At 36.4% G+C, this 23,869-nt stretch overlaps 1 protein-coding gene across 1 annotated transcript in view; it reads left to right on the top strand.

The window, feature by feature from the left end:
- The window catches only part of LOC124722723 (GTPase-activating Rap/Ran-GAP domain-like protein 3), a 346,637-nt gene that overhangs the window by 309,719 nt on the left and 13,049 nt on the right, over nt 1-23,869 (top strand). Inside the window, exon 20 of the mRNA XM_047247864.1 lies at nt 10,275-10,393. Within this exon, the coding sequence (XP_047103820.1) occupies nt 10,275-10,393 (119 nt within the window). The remainder of the gene's footprint in view (nt 1-10,274; nt 10,394-23,869) is intronic.

Here is a 23,869-nt window from a genome sequence, read left to right as displayed (position 1 = left end):
AAGAGCTTCAAGTACAACATTTGTGAATCCTGTTACAGCTGATATTGCACTTCTCCCACTTCATAAACTAAACTGTGTTTCATTGAAAAGGTTATATGTATCCATGTAACTCATTATTCCATTTTTCATGATTGATTCAGTTATTTTTGTGAATGCTGTCAATAGTGAAACTGGCTTGCAGCTTTCTATACTTTCAGCATGATTTTCTTCAGTAAGGGCACAACAAATGTGTGCTTCAGGTATTCTGGAAAAAATACCTAAACTAAAGGACACAGTTATTATCTTTGATTTCAAATTCCGTTGTGGAAAACAACATTGTTGTGCATGCAATGTAGTTTGTTGCTAGTGCTAAATGTGTTTTAGAAATAATTTGTTGCAAGTTCTCTGCAACACTTGAGAAACAGCCATTTACAAAATCTGCCAAGTCCTCTGAAGTTTTTGCTTCTCTACTCTCATCTCTGTCTCACTTATCACAATGCTTGTATTTGCCTTTTCCAGTTTCATGTTTTACGTCATCCTATACTACTTTGCTTTTATTTTCTGTATTGTATATTTTTGTCATTGAATGATTTTTTGCAGGAAGCAGTACCCTCTTTTATATTCTTTTGTATCTATTATAGTAATTTAGGAGCTGTGGATTAGTGTAATTCTTTTGCAAAGAACTGAGACATTTAAGTGTCTGACAGGATTTTCTAATACCCTTGTTACCCATCTACTTTCCTTATCTGATCAGGCTAGGGAATATCTGGACAGGTTAAGGAGGGAGAAGGGCAAAGAGAGGTGGGAAGTGGCAACAGGTAGCAGAAGGAACAGGCCTAGAACTAAGTCTGACAGTTTTGTGCTGAATGTCAAAAATAAGTTTGACCTGTTGCTTCAGTTAGAAACTGATGAGCCTCAAGCAGAGGTAGGTGTAGACAGGACACAACAAACTTTCAATAGGAAATTGAAAAAGAATGTAGGAAAGTCATCGAAAAGGAAGAAAGTTTTGTTGTTAGGCAGTTCTCATGCCAGAGGTGTAGGCCAACTTCTGCAGGAGGAATTAGGACCAGAATACCAGGTTACAAATTTTTTCAAACCAAGTGCTAGTCTGGATCAGGTGACAGAGGATTTAGGTTCACTCTGTAAAGGATTTACCAGGGAAGACACCGTGGTTATTGTGGGAGGGCCAGGGAACAGCATCGACAGAGATCCTGGGTACAGTATAGAGTGTGACCTGGTAAAGATTGCGTCGGCATCGAGACACACCAATGTTGAATTTGTATCTGTCCTGAGACGCCATGACTGGCCTCATTTGAACTCTTCTGTTGGGAGAGTTAATTTGAAGTTGGAACAGCTGCTTGGGTCGGGTGCGGGGGCTCATATTGGTGTGGTTCCTGTTGATTATCTCAGTAGGTGGGACTATACCAGGCACGGCCTACATCTCAACAGGAAAGGGAAGGGGAAACTGGCTGGGGTAATAGCAGGAAATTTAAGGGGGGGAGGCACTGCCATGAATGGTAAAATACCAGTGGTTACAGGTGTTGGAGCAGCACCTTTTTTAGGATAGGTAAGACAGAAAGATGTCAAGTTCTACGAGAGGTCAGGATTGAAACAAATCTTCAGTTTAGGAAAGAAATTAAACAGCACAATTCTAGCACATTTGATCACCAATCACAGCTATCAATTATAAATTTTCATCAATCACCAGAAATTTTATCTCCACCAAGTTGTATCTCAGTCCTAGGTAATTGCATTGATGAATTAAAGTCACCCAACCCAGTTGACATAATCTGCCTCTCTGAACACCATGTGACCACTGGTATAGGAACTAGGCCTAAGCACAATGAGAAACTCAGACAGGAGAGTACTGCAAATGTTAGAATAAGGAAAGGTTCTCATAAAAGTATAATTAAAAATAATGTAAGTATATTTCATCAAAATATTGGGAGTTTAAAGAACAAAGTAGATGAGCTTCTGGTTTGTTTAGAAGATTTAGAAGCTGAGAATGAAATAGATATACTATGCCTGTCTGAGCATCACATTGTTACTGATATGGATAAGGTAAATGTAAGTGGATATAAGCTCTCTGCACATGTAATGAGAGAAAATATGGAGAAAGGAGGAGTTGCCATATATGTCAAAAGTTATCATTGTGCAAAAAAGTATAGAAACAAAACAGTTTTGTGTAGAGAAACATATAGAAGCATGTGCCTGTGAGCTTAAATTAAATAAAGGCACATTTATAATTGTAACTGTATATAGGTCCCCATCAGGAAATTTTCATCTATTTCTGAAAAATTTGGACTCCTTGTTGTGCTATCTGTCAGACAGGGGGAAGCAAATTATTATTTGTGGGGACTTCAATGTAGATTCTCTGAAAGAGGGTAATAGGAAAAATGACCTTGAAGTATTACTCGGTTCTTTCAATTTGACACCCGTTATTGATTTCCCTACTCAGGTGGTAAAGGATAGCAGCTCACTGATAGATAACTTCTTTATAGACCAAGATAAGTTTAACCAGATAAATGCTCAGCCTGTTGAGAATGGTCTTTCTGATCATGGTGCACAGCTAGTTACAATATATGACATAGCTCCATTCAGCAATACTAAACAGTCCTCCAAAGTAGTACGTTCAGTCAACGATTTAACAATTGCAAATTTCAGGGAAAGCCTACAGCAGTTAGACTGGGATGAGGTGTACCGTGAACCTGATGCCAATTTAAAATATAATTTATTTCATGACATTTTTGTAAATGCATTTGAAAACTGCTTCCCCAAGAAAATAGTTAAATATACTCGTAAGAAACCGTGTAACAAACCATGGCTTACTAAGGGTATAAAAATATCTTGTAACCGGAAAAGGGAAATGTATCTGACAGCAAGAAAGAGTAGTGACCCAGAAACTATCAAAAATTATAAAAACTACTGTGTTATATTAAGAAAAGTTATTAAAAAATCCAGGAGTATGTGTATCATGTCTGAAATCAGCAACTCTGATAATAAAATTAAAACAATTTGGAATATTATTAAAAGAGAAACAGGTCAACCAAGAGCAGAGGAAGACAGTATTACCATCAAATTGAATGAAAACTTTATGAACAAAAAGTCAGAAGTTGAAAATATTTTTAATAATCATTTTCTAAATGTTGTGGATATAGTGGGATCCAGGTGTTCATTAGAAGATGCTAAGCTGTTAATGGAAGAGGCCATACCTATGCAATTTGATACAATTGAAATCTGACCCACTTCTCCCTCTGAAATTAGGAAAATAATAAACTTGCTTAAAAGCAAAAACTCACATGGAATTGATGGCATTTCCAGCAAAATACTAAAAGCTTGTTCTCAACAGATAAGTAAGATTCTCAGCCACCTGTGTAATAATTCTCTGGAACAGGGCATTTTCCCTCATAGACTGAAATATGCTATTGTTATACCTTTGCATAAAAAGGGGGATAGATCTGATGTCAACAATTACCGTCAAATCTCCCTTCTAACAGCTTTATCCAAAATTTTTGAGAAAGTAATGTATTCAAGAGTAGCTTCACATATCTGTAAAAATGAAGTACTAACAAAATGTCAGTTTGGTTTCCAGAAAGGTTTTTCAACAGAAAATGCCATATATGCTTTCACCAGTCAAATTTTGAATGATCTGAATAACCGAACACCATCCATTGGGATTTTTTGTGATCTCTCAAAGGCTTTTGATTGTGTAAATCATGAAATTCTGCTAGACAAGCTCAAGTATTGTGGCATCAGTGGGACAGTGCACAAATGGTTTAATTCGTACCTAACTGGAAGAGTGCAGAAAGTTGAAATAAGTAGTTCTCATAACATGCAAAGATCAGCACAGTCCTCAAACTGGGGAACTATCAAGCATGGGTTTCCACAAGGGTCAGTCTTGGGTCCTTTGTTGTTCTTATTATATATTAATGACTTGCCATTCTGTATTCATGAAGAGGCAAAGTTAGTTCTCTTTGCTGATGATACAAGTATAGTAATCACACCTGACAAACAAGAATTAACTGATGAAATTGTCAATACTGTCTTTCAGAAAATTACTAAGTGGTTCCTTGTAAACGGACTCTCACTGAATTTTGATAAGACACAGTACATACAGTTCCGTACAGGGAATGGTATGACGCCATTAATAAATATAGACCTTAATCAGAAGCATATAGCTAAGGTAGAATATTCCAAATTTTTAGGTGTGTCCATTGATGAGAGATTAAATTGGAAGAAACACATTGATGATCTGCTGAAACGTTTGAGTTCAGCTACTTATGCAATAAGGGTCATTGCAAATTTTGGTGATAAACATCTTAGTAAATTAGCTTACTACGCCTATTTTCACTCATTGCTTTCATATGGCATCATATTTTGGGGGAATTCATCACTGAGGAATAAAGTATTTATTGCACAAAAGCGTGTAATCAGAATAATAGCTGGAGTCCACCCAAGATCATCCTGCAGACATTTATTTAAGGATCTAGGGATATTCACAGTAGCTTCTCAGTATATATACTCTCTTATGAAATTTGTTATTAACAACCAAACCCAATTCAAAAGTAATAGCAGTGTGCATAACTACAATACTAGGAGAAAGGATGATCTTCACTATTCAAAATTAAATCTAACTTTGGCACAGAAAGGGGTGAATTATACTGGCACTAAAGTCTTTGGTCACTTACCAAATAGTATCAAAAGTCTGACAGATAACCAACAAGTATTTAAGAAGAAATTAAAAGAATTTCTGAATGACAACTCCTTCTACTCCATAGAGAAATTTTTAGATATAAATTAAGAAAAAAAAATATTTAAAAAATAAAAAGAAAAAGAAAAAAACACAAAAAATAAAGTTGTTATATTAACTTAAGTATGTTGTTAAATTAACCTAATTATGTCATGTATTAGAAAATTCGACTCGTTCCACATCATTACGAAATATCGTATTCATGATCCATGGAACTAGTATTAATCTAATCTAATCTGATACTGGTTAATATGTCCATATTTATGGACATTTGTCAAGAAATGTTTTATTTCCATGTTCAAGCTCATTTTCCTCTTCTCTTCATAAACACATTGTTTATGAGAAACCTACAGAAACAGCACATATCAGCATTTCATCAAGCATTTTCTTTGATGATATGTGCATCATACCTTCTTGGTTACAATATGAAACACTTTCCTAAAGGAAATGCTCATAAGGCCCTCTGTTAGCAAGGATACATGTTCAACCTGAAGTCATACTGAATCCCTGATCCACTCATTTACCCCTAGAGATTTGTGTATTGTTTCACAGGCTTTCACAATACAGGTGTGAAAAGTCTATACATCTTGTACCAGGGTTCCACACACAAGAGCTTTCAAATGCCTCCACAAATAAAAGTCTTGTGACCTCAGGTCTGGAGAGCAAGGATGCCAAGGAATTGGCCCACGTCTACCTGGTCATCCATCACTAAATCTGTATTTAGAAGCCTATAAATGTTTACACTGAAATGAGAAGGAGCCCCATCATGCATGAAGTACATTTTGATGCACTCATAAGGGCTCATGTTCTAGCAGAACAGGTGACATGTTCTCTAAAAAGAGTGGTACATTTCTCCATTGACTCTGGGTTCAAGAATATGAAGCCCTAACAAACAGGCACCAACAATGCCCACCCAAATGTTGACAGTAAACCTTTGTTGATGGTGTCACTCTCCAGATATACACAAGCACACCAGGGATTCAGTGCAAAAGCATGCTGATGCACGTACCCTTACAAACAGAGGGTATGTTGAACATTTCCTTTAGCAAAGTGTTTCATACTGTAACAAAGTGGCTATGTTGAATATTTCATGTAGAAAATATTTCACATACTGCTTGTACATTCTGTTTCTGTTTGTTCCCCATGATAAACATGATGATGAAGAGAAGTAGAAAATGAGCTCCAACATCCACGTAACACGTTTTCTTCCTCTACATGTGAGGAATGTTTCTTGAAAGTTTGGCCATATCTTTTGTTACGCCCATTATGTATAAAACTATTGATTAAAAGACATTTCTATATACCTGTGAGGGATTACAAGAATATGCAGTACGGCCACAGCATGGTGTGACCACCATCTTGCCTACATAATTTAATGTACTTTACAGCTCCATCTGCAATATCACTGTGATATATTACATTTCCAAGAAACTACATGTGACACTTGGACATATGAAAGCTGCTGGTGGAATACTATGTGCCAAAATATACTGTTTTCCAAATGTCTCCTACTTCAACAATCCTTTAGTGATGACCACATTTGTGTTAAATATTACTATAATAATCTGCATTTGCCACCTTGTGTTATTAAGTAGTGTAATGGAGAAAAAAACAAGTTTGTTGACCTATGGTGCTATTGGATACAACATGTAATGCTGACTCCAATGTACTAATGGTGATATGAACAACAGTTTCTACATCATGGAGGTTTTAGCATCTGAAGTACAGTCCTTTCTTCAATCAACTTTGCTTGCCTTACTTCTGCATGGCAGTGCCCATCAACATGTGGCAAGAAATGTTCAAGTATTCTGCAAAGAATAATAGACCCCACTGCTCTTTTGGCTTCCACTTTACTTCACATGGCTCATCTGACATTATTTTAGATAAAGTTGATCAGAAACCTGTTCATCTGAGTCTTGTACCAGTCTCTTTTGAAGTTGTGTGGATTTGTTTGCAAAGTGTATGGAGCAGTTTTTCTGAGAAACATATGCAGTCCCTCCTTGATTATCCTGCAGTGCCATTTAGAGATTCTGATTATGCCATGTGGGAACTTTACACCGCACAAAATTCTTATAGTCATTGATCATGTACTGGTCTGTAACCCAGATGATTAACATACTGTCATATATTAAATCATGGGTATAAATTTCATTTAAGTCAGATGTAGCTTTTGATAGGTACAAATTTTCACATATGTTAGTGTAATCAATGATTTTCTGTGTAACAGGACTGCCAACAAAAATTAAAGTATGTGTCTTTTCACGGAACAACAAAATGAATGGATATATTACAAAGTATCAAGAAATATATCTAAAAACAAAGATGATGTAACTTACCAAACGAAAGCATTGGTATGTCGATAGACACACAAACAAAGACAAATACACACACAAAATTCAAGCTTTCGCAACCAACAGTTGCTTCATCAGGAAACAGGGAAGGAGAGGGAAAGAAGAAAGGATGTGGGTTTTAAGGGAGAGGGTAAGGAGTCATTCCAATCCCGGGAGCGGAAAGACTTACCTTAGGGGGAAAAAAGAACAGGTATACACTCGCAAACACACACATATCCATCCGCACATATACAGACACAAGCAGACATATGTAAAATCAAAGAGTTTGGGCAGAGATGTCAGTCGAGGCAGAAGTACAGAGGCAAAGATGTTGTTGAATGACAGGTGAGGTTCTGGGTTTGAGGGGATGAGGAAATGGCTCTGGTTATTTGCTTCTGTACCAGGTCAGGAGGGTAGTTGCGGGATGCGAAAGCTGTGACAGGATACTTTCTGGGACTGGATCAGACTCTGAATGTGGCTCTCCAGCAGGGATATGACTTCCTCAAATCCTGCCCTGAAATGAGATCCATCCTTCATGAAATCCTCCCCACTCCACCAACAGTGTCTTTCCGCCGCCCACCTAACCTTCGTAACCTCTTGGTTCATCCCTATGAAATCCCCAAACCACCTTCCCTACCCTCTGGCTCCTACCCTTGTAACCGCCCCCAGTGTAAAACCTGTCCCATGCACCCTCCCACCACCACCACCTACTCCAGTCCTGTAACCCGGAAGGTGTACATGGTCAAAGGCAGAGCCACGTGTGAAAGCACCCACGTGATTTACCAACTGACCTGCCTACACCGCGAAGCTTTCTATGTGGGAATGACCAGCAACAAACTGTCCATTCACATGAATGGACACAGGCAGACAGTGTTTGTTGGTAATGAGGATCACCCTGTGGCTAAACATGCCTTGGTGCATGGCCAGCACATCTTGGCACAGTGTTATGCCATCCGGGTTATCTGGATACTTCCCACTAACACCAACCTGTCAGAACTCCGGAGATGGGAACTTGCCCTTCAATATATCCTCTCTTCCCATTACCCACCAGGCCTCAACCTCCGATAATTTCAAGTTGCTGCCGCTCATACCTCACCTGTCATTCAACAACATCTTTGCCTCTGTACTTCTGCCTCGACTGACATCTCTGCCCAAACTCTTTGTCTTTACATATGTCTGCTTGTGTCTGTATATGTGCGCATGGATATGTGTGTGTGTAGGAGTGTATACCTGTCCTTCTCTCCCCCTAAGGTAAGTTTTTCCGCTCCTGGCATTGGAATGACTCCTTACCCTCTCCCTTAAAACCCACATCTTTTCTTCTTTCCCTCTCCTTCCCTCTTTCCCAATGAAGCAACCGTTGGTTGCAAAAGCTTGAATTTTGTGTGTGTATTTGTCTTTGTTTGTGTGTCTATCAACATACCAACGCTTTCGTTTGGTATGTTACATCATCTTTGTTTTTAGATATATTTCTCCCACGTGGAATGTTTCCCTCTATTATATTCAAAGTATCAAGAAAAATTTATTTGACTCTCTCAACTGAGCAAGGTGACACAGTAGTAAATTACTGTACTTACATTTAGATAAACAGCAGTTCAAACCCCATCCAACCATCCACATTCGATTTTGAACAAATGAAGAAGATATGCAGTGCCAACAGGTCCTGGGACTCGACTGTCAAAGAGGCAGTGGAAATATGTCTGTACAACAACCTAATAAACCAGTATAGTTGATTTCAACTCAGCACAGCATGGGATTGTCCAACTGCAAAAGCACAATAGGAATGCTCTGGCTTAAGGTGGTGGCATCTGCAGATAGAATGGACAGACATCAGGGCTCAACTTCTGCATCAGGGCTCGTCACGTGCCAGGACCACTGGTGTGGCATTCGTTTCTGGAAGAATGGTATATACACAGAAGAGGTCAGCAGTCCTGGGTCTATATAGATATGCAGAGCACAGCATCCTGACACTTTGCCTGAAGGTGGTGGGTACAAAACTCATCGAAACATTGTGACAAGATGCTGCCACCACTTGTCTGATCACTTGAGAAGATTTTACTACCCAGAGTTAGGTTTTTCATGGCTTCCCTAAGTTGCTTAAGGTAAATGGCAGGATGACTCCTTCAAAAAGAACAATCAAAGCTTATACACTACCTCTAATGACATTGTCATCAGTGGAACACTAAATCACAATATTTTTCCTTGACACTCTGTGAAGAGTCAGGATGTAGAACAAACAAATTACATAATGTTTTCAAGGTCAGTTTAAAGCATTGTCCACCAACAACTGTCAACAATACATAAAAAAGGATTAAAAAATAATGGTGAGTTACACTTAGAGAGTATTTAAGTGAAGTCATGGTGCCATTGATGCTGTGTGTTAGTTGAATAAAACGCCTTAGTCAGTAATATTGACCAGTTTCAATCCAGCAGGCATTTTCAAGAAAAACAATTTTAAGAGCCATTTCTCCTTTCTTCTCTTTGTCATGTTATTAACTCTTGAAATGTTGCTGTGTACAGAGCATGCTGTAACTTGAATATTTACATGATAACCTGATCTAGTTCAGTTTTTTCAGGTGATTTTTAATGTTTTGTTTGTTTCATGCTAATTACCACCCTTTAATTGATAGTGTGTTACAAATTTTGATAATTATTGCACCATTCAGTCATTCAGATTAAGATACAATGATTGATACTGACCTAAACAAATACCATGCAAATGCACTGTAAATGACATTTCACTTCTGTTAACCCAAACTAAGTATGTAGACCCTCATATTTTCTACAGTTACTCATCTGCTTACAGTTATTGGGTTACTTCTGTTTAAACATTTCAATAAATAAGAATGGAAAATCCTATGTCTTATGCTGTCTACTGCCACAGATGTGTCAGTACTGTATTTCATACCACAGTGCGCTAGTTCCTAATTGTAACCATTTATAGCGCTTGTTAACAAACATTGTCAACATAACGTATGCTATTGTCAGGAAGCAGGAAATAAACTGAAGGACCAGTATCAAAACTTGTTTGCAATTAGAACCATTAAATGCCTGATTCCAGTTAAGGGAAGTTAATATACCAATAAGTATTTGATGTTGTGTTACCTTACACCAGAATCTCAAAATTTAGGAATGTATTGTTATGTTTACAATTAGGTTTTTGTGAAATCAAGCAAAAAAATAATTCATTAATCTTCCTGTATCTCTGTCTTTTTCAGTCTGTGCTTTTCCTTACATCTTTGCCTTTACTACTGATGCAATGGAAATCCGACTAATCATCAATGGAAATTTGGTGCAAACAACTGTAATGCCAAAACTCCATTTTATTTGTGCCAAGGTAGGTACCTACCTTTAGATTCATCAATACAGTTTAATATATTTTAATCAAGATCCTTTTATTAGCCACTTATATGCTCTGACATTCACACAAAATATTTCAGTATGTTGGTTAGTAAATCTAAATAATATTCATGATATCATGCTATGATGTGCAACATGCCAGCATATTAACACTAATGGTACTTTTCTTCATGAGTTTATTCTTGTTCCTACACTATGACCATTTACATGAGTAATGTTTTTATCTTTTATGTTTGTATGGAATATCATACTTCTGTTGATAAATGTCTTAAGCAGCAATTTTCTGGAATGATTCGAAACAAGACACAAAGTGTGTTGAAAGGATGATATCTGATATTCATCCTTTAACCTCATGTAGACAACAGTTTAAAAAAACTAGACAGTATAACAACAGTCCCACAACATGCTTACTCTGTTATGAAGTTTGTAAACAACCAAAGAATAGCAGCATTCAAAAATATAACATTAGTAACAAAACAGACTCCACTGTCCTCAGCATGATCTTATTATTGCACAGAAAAGAACACAGTATTCAGCCATAAGTATCTTTGACCATCTTTCTTGTGAATAAAAGGGGATGGCAGACAATGAAAGCAGTTTAAAACCAAAGGAAAATCATTTTTCTTGAGAACTGTTCCTACCTCATAGATTAATTTCTGAAAAGATAATATCTATGTGCAATTGGCTTGAATTTAATAATGTTTATTATAATTGAAATTACAATAAAAATTCAGTTGCATAAATAAACAGCATGTGAACATATTTTCACAGAGTAAATGTATCTTATTTGTAAACCTGTTGACATTTTTTACATCAAGATGTCACAAATATCATCCATAAACACATAAATAATTGACTGACAAACAGCATCATAACAGTGCACTCTGAAAAAGGTGTCTATCCACTGCCCAATACATACTCTATGTCATGAGTGCTTCCTGCTATGCATGATTTTTTTTTTTTTTGCCAGAATCTTCTAGTATATTCATGTATGTCACTGTTGTCTATTAACAACAAATTCCTTAGGGTTGTAAATGTATTTTGAAGCTGTCATTGTATGACTTGTTACTTCCACAGTTTACTGCAAGATGGAAACTGTAGACCTAAAGATATTCCAGAATATTGATCCATATGACACTAATACATGGAAGTATGCTAATATAACTAATGTTCTGCCACTTTCATCATCAAAGTCAGCAACACAAACACAGTAACAGGTCCCAAAATAAAGCTCTTAAAGTTTTCTGCCAGATTTAATTTCTAATTCAAGTACTTACCAATATGAATACCCAGCATTTTTAATGCTGTATTTTATATATTTCCTATCCTCATCTTCTGAAATATATATCACATGATACAGTCAGAATTTCTATCCTTTTAAATAATTCAACACACAGTTATTTGCACAGCCCTTTTCTGTACCTCAAACACAGTCTGTTATATTCCCAGCACTTATTACCCAAACCATGATCCCACAACAGTATTGACTGTATATGTCCAAAAGAGGACACTTTTAGAAATGAAATTCTGCAAACTGGAATAAGGATTTGAATGGCTTAATAAGTGGTAGAAATTGTATTTGTAAAAATTTCATATGCTCTGTCCATTTCAGTTGGCAGTTTACATTTATGCCCAAGAATTTGATCCCATTTACATACATACGTTAATCCTTGTTCCATAGGTCATTAATATGAATGTCATTTTGTAATGATGTGGAATGTGTCACTTTATCATAAGTTTTCTTTACACAAAATAATTAATTTTTTGCAGTTACTACTTCATATCTAAGAATTCATCTATTGAGTAGAAGGAGTTGTCATTCAGAAATTCTTTTAATTTGCTTTTAAATGTTGGTTAGCTATCTGTCAGACTTTTAATACTCTTTGACAAATTAGTAAAGATTTTTTTGGCGTAATTCACCCCTGTCTGTACCAAAGTGAGATTTAGTCCTGAACACTGAATATCAACATAATTCACCCCTTTCTGTGCCAAAGTGAGATTTAGTCCAGAACAGTGAATATCAACCTTTCTTCTAGTGTTGTTGCTGTGCACTTCACTGTTACTTTTGAATTGGGATGTGTTATTAACAACAAATTTGTATTGCAAAGGTACTGTGAATATCCCGAGTTCCTTAAATAAATGTCTGCAAGGTGAACTTGGGTGGGCCCCAGCTATTATTCTGCTTACACTGCTTTTGTGCAATGAATACTTTCTCTCTTAATGATGAATTGCCCCAAAATATGATGCCATATGAAAAGAGTGAAGGAAATAATCATAGTAGGCTAATTTACTGATATGTTTATCACCAAAATTTCCAATAACCCTAATAGCATAAGTAGCTGTACCTAACCGTTTCAGCAGATCATTGATGTGTTTCTTCCAGTTCAATTTCTCATCAATGCACACACCCAGAAATTTTGAGTATTCTGCCTTAGCAACAGACTTCCGTTCATAGTCTATATTTATCAATGGTGTTATGCCATTTGCTGTACAGAATTGTATAAACTGTGTTTTCTCAAAATTTAGTGAGAGTCCATTTGCAGACAACCACTTAATAATTTTCTGAAAGATTTTATTTGCAATTTTCTCAGGCAATTCTTGCTTCTTGGGTGTGATTACTATACTTGTATCATCAGCAAAAGGAACTAGCTTTGCATCTTCATGAATATAAAGTGGCAAGTCATTAATATATATTAAGAACAATAAGCTACCCAAGGCTGAAAACCCTGTGGGACACCACTCTTGATACCTCTCCAGTTAGAGGACTCTGCTGTTTTTTGCAGACTATCTGTACTGTTAATTTCAAACTTCTGCATTCTTCCAGTTAAGTATGAATTAAACCATTTGTGCCCTATCCACTCATACCACAATACTTAAGCTTAATCATAAGAATTTCATGATTCGTGCAATCAAAAGCCTTCGAGAGATCATAAAATATCCCAATGGGTGATATTCGGTTATCCAAAGCATTTAATATTTGATCAGTGAAAGCATATATAGCATTTTCTGTTGAAAAGCCTTTCTGAAAACCAAATTGACATTTTGTTAGTACTTCATTTTTACAAATATGTGAAGCTACTCTTGAATACATTACTTTTACAAGAATTTTGGATAAAGGCTGTCAGAAGTGAGATTGGGTGGTAGTTGTTAGCATCAGATCTATCCCCTTTTTTATGCAATGGTTTAACGATAGCATATTTTGGTCCATCTGGAAAAATGCCCTGTTTCAGTGAGCTACTACATATATGGCTGTGAATCCTACTTATTTGTTGGGAACAAGGTTTTTGTACTCTGTTGGAAATGCCATCAATTCTATGTGAGCTTTTACTTTTGAGTGAATTTATTATTTTCCTAATTTCAGTAGGAGAAGTGGGTTGAATTTCAATTTTATCAAATTGCATAGGTACATAGTAATACAGCATTGTTTACTATTAATCTAGCACCATTGTGTTTTTCATTCTCTCCAAAATTTTTACAGTTTGTCTTCTTTGCATTTAGTGTTACTTTATTGTATAATGACCATTTTTGAATGTCTTTGAAAGCATAATTGGCTTCTGTTTGTCAGCTGTGTCAGTATTTCATCTGAGATCAGTATTGTGCTGTTATCTGCAAATAGTATTTTTTCTCCAGATTTGACACAGTCTGGGAAATCATTTATGCACATTAGAAAGAGGATAGGGACCAATTCATTTCCCTGAGGTACGCTTATATTAACATATTTTGACTCTGATATGTGTTTTTCTAGTGAATCTTCTTGAAGTATATAAATTTTAACTCACTAAACTCTGTTTTCTGTATAGGAGTCAAACCACTTATTTGGCACACCTCTTATTCACAATATTTCTAGTTTATATAATAGAATTCTGTGGTTAACAGTGTCAAAAGCTTTTGACAGATCTCAGAAGATGTCTGATACATGGTCACCTTTGTCGAGAGTTTCAAGAACAGTTTTCGTAAACTATGCTGTAACAGACTCTGTACCTCTTTTGGGCCTAAAACCAAATTGTTAATTGCAAAGAATGTTAAGTTTATTCAGGTAGTGCAGTAATCTATTTTTCATTACTATTATTTTAGAAATGGAAGATAGTACTGAAATTGGTCTTTAATTTTATATATTTTCTGCCTCATCTTTCTTTAGTATAGGAGAAACTTAGCTTGTTTCAACTATTTTGGAAAGCAGCCAGATTTGAGTAATAAATAAATTCTTTCTGTTAATAGTGCTTTTATGTCATGTGTGCATTATTTAAGATCAGTGACTGGAATGTCATATAAAGATGCCAATTTTTTTTTTATTTTTTATTTGGCATGCTATGTGTAACCCCTATCTCAGTTGTTGACAAGAGCACCATTGACTTTGTTGGCTAGTCCCTGATGGATAAAACAACAGCATCCCGAAACTTGTTGTCTCCTTTGCTTTTTTCTGCTTTCAACAATAATGTGTTGTTTGCAATATTTTTCATAGCTAGGAGTACTTTTCTGTAAATTTCCCTGTTTTTTTTTTTTTTTTGTTTTTTTTTTTGTTTTTTGTAAAATTCCAAAAAATCTGGCTCATTTTGTCTGTATCTGATGGCTGTCAAATACCTAATAGTTCCATAAGATTTTTGATACCTTTTGTCTCCCATATTTTTCTACCTGAAGTTCCAATGCAATGTAGTTTTTTCGGGAATGATTCTTCAAATTTTAATTTAAATAGTGCCATGAATTTATTAAACAATTTGCTAACATTTGTTTCTGCATACACATGCCCCTACTTTTCATATTATAACTGACCTGCAAATTCATATAGGTTTGATTCTGAGGAAATCGTTTTGTATGCATTTAACTTTGCTGGCTTCTCTAGGTAAATATCTGATTCTAGTAACTGATAGAGATGACCTGACAGACCTAGATTTAGAACAAATATGTGACATTTTTTCTGTCAAAATCTCTTGCTATATGGTCTATCATTGCAGAAGGGTGTTTAGTTAGTGTAGTTGTACAGTTTTTGAGTGAAGATATGCCATAATTGAACAGTGTATTCAATTAGGTATTACTGACAATATTTGACTTCATTGTACTGATATGTAAATCACGACAAAGAAATGTAGTAATTTTTCGACTAGATACCTTGCCCAGATGCATTTTTGAGGTAACGATGCCTATATTCCCACCAGGAGATTGAATATTTGGGTGAAAAACTGTTAAACATTTGGTTCTACTTATTGTGGTGGCTTCCTCTTCTTCATGTCAGAGATTAAAATATTCTTCAGATAATATGGAGGCATTGTTTATCGCCTGTTTGCTACATTGCACATTTCAATTGCAGGTGTTTCTTCTTCTTCTGTTGGCACTTATCTGTTTCTCTCGCTGCTGTTGCAGCTGCAGTAGCAGTTGCAGTTTTACCTCCTGCAGGTATTGCTCTTGACTCTGGATACACACAAAAAAAGGTCCTTTTCAGTGAGCTTCCTGTTTCTGATGCTACTTTCTATGGATCTAGATCATGCCCTAGCAGTTGTCAGAAGATCTACTGTTTGCTCTGCTGTTTCTGATACCAATGGGTGTTCTGATGTTTCTTCATTTTACACTATTGCTTTTGGTGCTATCAATGAGCAGCTGGTGACAGTGGTTCTTTACATTCTGGTGCTGATATAACTTCCTCCTCATATCTTGCTGGTGCATTGTTTTGTTCTTTTGGAAATGGCAGCAAACCTGTTGCATGTAGTGTAATTTTTATGTGGGTGTCTACTCCTGCAGTTTTTATCACCTCAAGAATTTCTTTGGCCAGCACTTTCTCATCAAGGTGGTTTCCACGCAGTCCATGTCCAATAAAGTGCTCTATGACAGAATTGGTTTATTTAGTGAAAGTTGTATGTACAAAACTGCTACAAATCTTCTTGAATTTTTGGTTTATTATGATGATTTATCTATATACACCAGAGTTTTCAAATAAGTCATGCCTGTGGGGGACGCTCGTGAAATCCTTTGCTTGTGAAACTTTTGCTAGTGATTCTTTCAGTGTTCTTAATGCAAAGCTACTTTTGCTTTTATGCACATCATTTCCTGTTTCAATTATGACTCATTTTACACCTTTCTTTACGGCACTTCATTGTTTTTCAGCACTTCCTATATTGGTGCTTCAGACTTTTTGATTCCAGTCACTTTCTACTCTGACTGAATATCAGACGTGATCACTGCTAGTCTCTTGGCATAACCAGTTGATTTTTCTTTTTCCTTCACTGTTTGCTAAGATTTACTAATGCAATTTTTATGTCTAATATTATGTGATGATAATGAGCTTCCACTGCCACTTTTTTGTCAGTAGGTCTTTCTGAACAGTTTCTTGCAACACTGGCATTTTCTTTCCACATTTTTCTATTGTCTGCACTTCGAATATCATATTTATTCATTAATGGAACTCAGAAATTGTTTGTATCTCTGCAGCTGAAATATGATCTGTCACCAAATGGATGAAGCTGTCTCTGCTTTCTGTTCTAATATTAAATAAACCAGATATCAATTGTATGTTCAGTATCTTAAAATGTAAATGTCTCCAAAAGAATTATGTGATTTTTGCAATACAACTGTATAGAAATATTGCTAGAAACTTTATGAATAACATTTTGTCATTTAAATATCTTTATATGTGACAGGTAAATCAGTTTTCAGTAGAAAGGTCTTTCTTCAGTCTAAATTCTGATTCATTCATTGTCTATGCTTACCCATTATAAAATATAACTTAACCAGGATTTCAGGGACTACTATTAACAATGAAGTCAGTCTTGGTTTTTATCAATTTTTTGGGTGGCTTTACTTAGTTTCACACCTTTTTTTCCATAGTTTCTGAAGTAGAAATCACACTGACAGAAAATTGATTGAATGATGTGATTGTGCTTCTTACATATACTACAATGTTTTAGCTTTTGGGTGGAGTGCACTAAATTCATCTACTATGTGAAGAAAGTGGCTATTACAAATGTTTTACCTATTACTACAAAATATAAAACATATTTTTATCCCACTGCCATAATTAGAACATGATTATTAGGCTTCAGTTTCAGACAAAAGAAGTAATTATAATTATCAGTATATGATCAGGGGTCACTTATATGTAAGACATATGGTAACAAAACTAAAATCAAATTCCATGGTATTGATTTTTTACTACTTATTTTCATTTTCTCCCAAGACCCAATGGAGAATTCAATTAATTTCTACTACATATGTGTTGTCATTTAGATCAACTCATTTTCTTTAATAGCTGAATTATTTTGTTCCATAACAAAGTGTCCAATTTCCCTTTTAACTGTCCATCATGTTGTTTTAATTTCATGTATAAAATAGCACATTTCTTTATGCCATTTCACCATTAAACAAGTGTCCTAAATGAATATTGTACTGTAAAATATGTCACTAGTTCCCAATTAAAAACTACAGGTAACAAATGGAAACAAAATATCATGATACAAGAAATGGAATCATAAAAGATAATTATCACAATTGCAGATATATCACTACTCTCACCTCATGTTGAGAAAGGGTACAGAAATAACAAAAACTGAGAAAAAATTAAAACAGGGTAAATCAGTAAGAGAACAAGGTGATTTAGTTATTACAGAAAATTATCGTATTACTTATGATGTCAAAAGTGCCAATATTTTGTACCAATAGAGTGGTAGAGTGGTAAAGTTCGCAGTGCAATCTTAGAAGAAAACACTCATATTTTATTGGTACCAACTACTTCAACAATCAATATTGTCAGTAAATAGCTAATTAAATCCTGTTCTACATCTAGATCAATACTCTGCAAGTGAGTGGAAGAGGATACTTCCCACAGTGCCAGTTACTAGGGATTCTTTCCTTCCGTGTCTAGAGTATGACTGTTTAAATGCCTCTGTGCACACTATAATTAAGATAATATTGTCCTCATGGTTCCTGTGAGAGTGATACACAGTGAGTTATAGTAGTTTCTTAGATGAAGCTGGTTCTTGGATGTTTGTAAGTAGGCTTTCTTGGGACACTTTGTATCTGTCTTCAAGTGTGTGGCAATTCAGTTTCCTCAACATCTCTGTTACACTCTCTCACAGATCAAATGACTCTGTGACCATACACACTTCCCTTCCCTGTACACATTCAGTATACCCTGTTAGCCTATTAAGTGTGGAACTCATGTATTTGAACAGTATTCTAGGATAGGCAATACAAATGGTTTGCAACTAGTCTTCTTTGTAGTCTGATTGCATGTTCCTAGCATCCTACCAATGATTCAAAGTCTGTCACCAGCTTTATCTACAGCCAAGCCTATGTGATCTCTCATCAAAGTCTTACAGTCAAGTATTCCAGCTGTATATAACTGACATTGTAGGCAGAGGATACTGCATTCCTTTTTTGTGAAGTGCACAGTTTTATGTTTCAGTGTATTTAAAGCAAGTTGCCAACCTTTAAACCACTTTGAAATCTTATCAAGATCTGACCACCATTCTTGTAGATGGATATGACTTGTGCTTTATTCCAACTTTTGGGTACAGTATTTTGTTCAATGGGGTCCTTGGTAGATTATGGTTAAAAGATGGGCTAACACAGTGGTAAATTTGGCATAAAATATGATAGGGATTCCGTCAGGTCCAGGAGTTTTGTTAAATTTTAGCAATTGCAATTTTTCTCAGTATCACTAACACTGATTGTGGTTGGTAAATCACTAATGTATAAATTGAATAGTGATGGAGCTAAAACAGATCCCTGTGGCAGTCCATTATTTAGTTTCCGTTTGTGGCTTTTAGAGCTGCCTAGAAGCAGTTGAAATTGCCTTTCACTAAGCATGCTGGATATTAGATCCACAGTTTCTCGACTTGGTACAACTTGCAGTAGCTTGTAGATCAGTCCCTGTCGCCATCTATGCTGATGAAATCGCACTGGTAGCACAGAGCAGTAATTTCGAAGATAGTGAACAAATTCTTACGGAGGATCTGTAGAAGATGTCAACTTTCTTTAATACCTGGAGATTGATCCCAAGCACATCAAAAACTGAAGTCTCTTGTTTCCATCTAGCGAATCATGCTGCGAAATACAAACCGAGAGTTCTGCCCAATGGACAAACGTAGAGGTACAATACTTTCCCAAAAGATCTTGGAATCAGTCTAGATAGAACCCTGAGCTACAAAGAGGACATCACCAAGCTTTCTCCTAAAGTTACTGCAAGGAACAACATACTACATAAGTTCAGTGGTACCACCTGGGGAACCCCTGGTGACTGTCTGCATTTAACTGGCATCAGTCTTGTGTACTCTGCTGCCAAGTACTGTGCACCTGTCTGGTTGGAAAGTGTATATGTGAAGAAGGTAGACACAAAACTTAATGACACAATGCGCCAAATTACTGGTTCCATCAAATCAACCCCATGCCACTGATTACCTGTACTGAGTAACTCTGCATCACCCTCTCTACCACTGAACCAGGAATTCTGTCATCCGCCACAGCAATGATTTGCAATCAAGAAGACCAGTAAGTGTTACTGCAGGACAACTTATCATGGATGGTTTTGATCTAAATGAAAGCTGGAAGCATGAATGGTCAACAAAAACATTGGGAACAAGAGCCCATCACCTTGATCCCACAAAGAAGCCAAAAGGTTTTGACCTACCGAGGAACCTTTGGTGCTGCCTCAACAGGTTAAGGACTGGACATGGTTGTTGTAGGTACTTCAAGTACAAATGGGGCTGGATCAGTTCACCAATGTAATCAAGAAGAGCAGACAATTGAACATTTAGTCCAACACTTTCCACTTCATTCATACCCTGGAATTCTCAATGACTTGTTCACTCTCACACCCAGCTTAATTAACTGGTTGAAAAACATGGACTTTAAGGTTTAATCTTGTCTAATATCATATGTATGTTGTATAAAATCATTTGCATTATATCAACTGTATATTGTATAAAATCACCATACGATTAAATAAATAAATACTGACACTGATATCTAAATCACTCATCTCTGCCCTGATATGAGAATTAAATGAAGGCAATATCCCAGAATTTCATTTGTAAATGCATGGTTGAAAAATGGAGTTAACCATTTCTGCTTTTGCTGTCCGTCTTTGTCTCATCTATATGTATCTCGGCATTAACCCTATTACCACTAACAACCCTTACATATGACCAGAATTTCTTTAGGTTTTGAGAGAGATACTTCAATAATATTGTGCTATCATACTAATTGAATGCTTTTTGCATTGCCCTCATGATGGTAAAATGCATTTCATTCTGTGTCTCTCTATTTATAGTCTTATGTTTTGTTTTACACCTATTATGCAGTAGCCTCTGTTTCTGTAAAAGTTTCTTTATTGTGACTGTATATCATGAAGATCCCTCCCATCATTAGCTCCTTTTCAGAGCAAAGAGTTTCAAATTCCTTATTGAGGTATGATACCACTGCCTCCTCATTTTTTGCTTCAAAGCAACATTAAATGGAGTTTTGTCAGTCATTTTTCTTCATTGGGGCTCACTAGATAATCAATGGTTTTTTTATTTAAATGTCAGCTACTACAGATTAATTACTGAGTAACAGTTTGCAATAAAGCATAAAATCGTATTTCAATGGTAAGCAGAAACTCCTAAAGTTGCTTTGTTGTTATACCTAAAGCACTGCATTCTAGTTTTGGCTTTGAAATAAATATATACTTTTTGTGAATCAGTAATAAAAGGAGTGGTTAATGTGTTCTCTCAGGATTTCTTAGCATGATTGCTTATGGAGTGGTTCCAGGTGTTCAGCCAAGTTGTTGTTTCTGTTTTACTGCATAATATTTTGACAACCAACCCAGCCACCTCTAGGTGCTGCAAGGTGTATTATGGATACTCACTGGTTGGACTCCAACAAGACTGTGAAATATTGTTTATGTCATGCTGCTGTTTGACTCTCGGTACCTTTTCATGGACATTTGTTTTTTGGAAACTGCCCCTGTTGTTCCATGAAATGCACATTCTCCCTGCATTTTCCAGCTCTGATGGATGAGTTGGATGCTGGGATGTTAAAAAGTTGTTTACCATATCTAAACCCATACTTAAATAGAAGCTTTCATGCCAGTTTATTCGATTTTCTGACATATTTATTTTTCTAGACTACTTAACTACACTGTCCTACAAATCTGATATTTGCACCATGATACTGGTCTTGTATTTCATTTAATGATTATACACAGTTGAGCACTTAGTGACAGCTGATTTTCTTGGCTGTTTTAGTTAGGTATGTCATGACGTTCCTTGCACCTCTCTTCCACTGTTCATGTTACATTCGCTTGAAATGTGGTACACACCCAGCTTTCGGATATTTATAAGGGGCAATCAAAAAGTTTTCATTTGAGGGCATTGCTGCAGCATATGTGCAACATAGCATGACTCCAATGTGTGTATATAAGAACTGACATGTAGGCAAGGGATTATTGTGATATTCGTTTCTTTCCGGTGTGCATGCAGTAAGTGTCAAAACATGAACTATGGCTACGTTATTGCCAAATGCATCTAGATAGGACCAACATGCTGTTACTATTTTCCTGGCTGCCAAAGTACAAACACTGGTAGACATCCAGTGGAGAATGAAGAATTTGCACGTGGTAGCATATCTGTTGAAAACTCCCATTGTGGAATGGTGTGCCAAGCTCATGATAACACACATCCGTATATCGTAAACATGGTAATGCAGAAGTTGTATAAACTCAGGTGGGAGACACTTGAGCACCCACCTATAGTCCAGATTTCTCCCCCATGTGATCATCATGCCTTTGATCCCTTAAAAAATGCTTCAAAGTGCCAATGATTCCTGTCAGATAAGAGTGTGCAGCATGCAGTTAAAAACTTCTCCACATAGCAGGACATGGTGTTTTACCAAGCAGGTATCTTCAGTCTGATTAATCAGTGGGACTATTGCCTCTGTGCTCTAGGAGATTTTGTCTAATTAGCATACCAATTCTGGCCTGTACAGGTTTCAGATCGAAAATTTTTAATTGCCCTTATAAACCATCTTTAACATTAGAAAGAAGATTTTTTTATATTTGTTGAAGAGAGTGACACACATTGGCTATCGTGTTTCAATAGAAATCTACCAATCTTTCCAGAGGATGGACCATAGAAAGTACATAAGTGATTTTTGCTTTTAATTTTCTTTTTTCAGTCTCTATCCTTTCTTCTGGTGTTGTTTGTTTTGACAGCAATGCCTGCTCAATTGTCTTCAATCTTAGTACCCATTCCTTCAGAACACTATTTACAGATGTTGTATTCTTCAGCAAGGCCTTTGCTGTCTGACAGTGTTCACTCTCTATGCACTAGAGTCTCTGACATGGAATTTCTTTGTGGATGGTGATAATGGCTTGAGACATTGAGACAGAAGTCTTTTTGCTTGAGTTTTCTATACACACTGTAACCCTGTACTAACACACAGAGCAAAGGAAGCTGACACTTTTTATAATGTTACATCAAGAATTTTATATTAGGGTTAGTAGAGTTTCAGTATTTAAGAAACTCTGTAAGTTGTTTTTCATTTCATGTGGTCACACCACACATCAATAGAAGCACAATGTCCTTCAAAGTGTCACATGCGAAGGATTACCACAACAGATTATACGGTACTACCCATACCATGCCATTGATCCCTTTGTAATATTTTCCAAAAACATGAAATAAGTTGATGTGAAACTGTGCCTAAACATTTCAGGGAAACAATCATCGAATTTTTCAGTACCTAGTTCCAAGAAGTCAGAAAGTGGGACACTGGTAAGATATGAAACGGCATCAAAATGGACATATTCATTTACGAGAGCTGGAATTGACTGAGGCACTGTACAAAGTGACTTTAGTTGCAAGTGTAGTGTTTGCACTCCCCTTCATATTCACTGAGAATGTGTTTCATGTACACTGAAGAGACAAAGAAACTCGTGCACGTGCCTAATATCGTGTAGGACCCCTGCAAGCATGCAGAAGTGCTGCAACATGACATGGCATGGAGTCAATTAATGTCTGAAGTAGTGCTGGAAGGAATTGACACAATGAATCTTGCAGGGCTGTCCATAAATCCATGAGAGTACAAGGGATGGAAATCTCTTCTGAACAGCACGTTGCAAGGCATCCCAGATATGCTCAATAATGTTCATGTTTGGGGTGTTTGGAGGCTAGAGGAAGTTTTTAAACTCAGAAGAGTGTTCCTGGAGACACCCTGTAGTAATTCTGAATGTGTGGGGTGTTGCATTGTCCTGCTGGAATTGCCCAAATCCATCAGAATGCACAATGGACATGAATGGATGCAGGTGATCAGACAGGATGCTTACATACATCTCACCTGTCAGAGCCATACGTTGACATATCAGGGGTCCCATAACACTCCAACCGCACATGCCCTACACCATTACAGAGCCCAGGTGGGGCATAAAGCTTTGTGTATGCAATCATCAAGGGTAAATGAGTGGGCCTTCAGCTCCAATGATGTTTCA

Source organism: Schistocerca piceifrons, chromosome X (genome assembly GCF_021461385.2).
Source record: "Schistocerca piceifrons isolate TAMUIC-IGC-003096 chromosome X, iqSchPice1.1, whole genome shotgun sequence".
NCBI lineage: Eukaryota > Metazoa > Arthropoda > Insecta > Orthoptera > Acrididae > Schistocerca > Schistocerca piceifrons.
The sequence above is the reverse complement of the archived record's forward strand: the minus strand, read 5'-3'. Positions and strand labels throughout refer to the sequence as shown.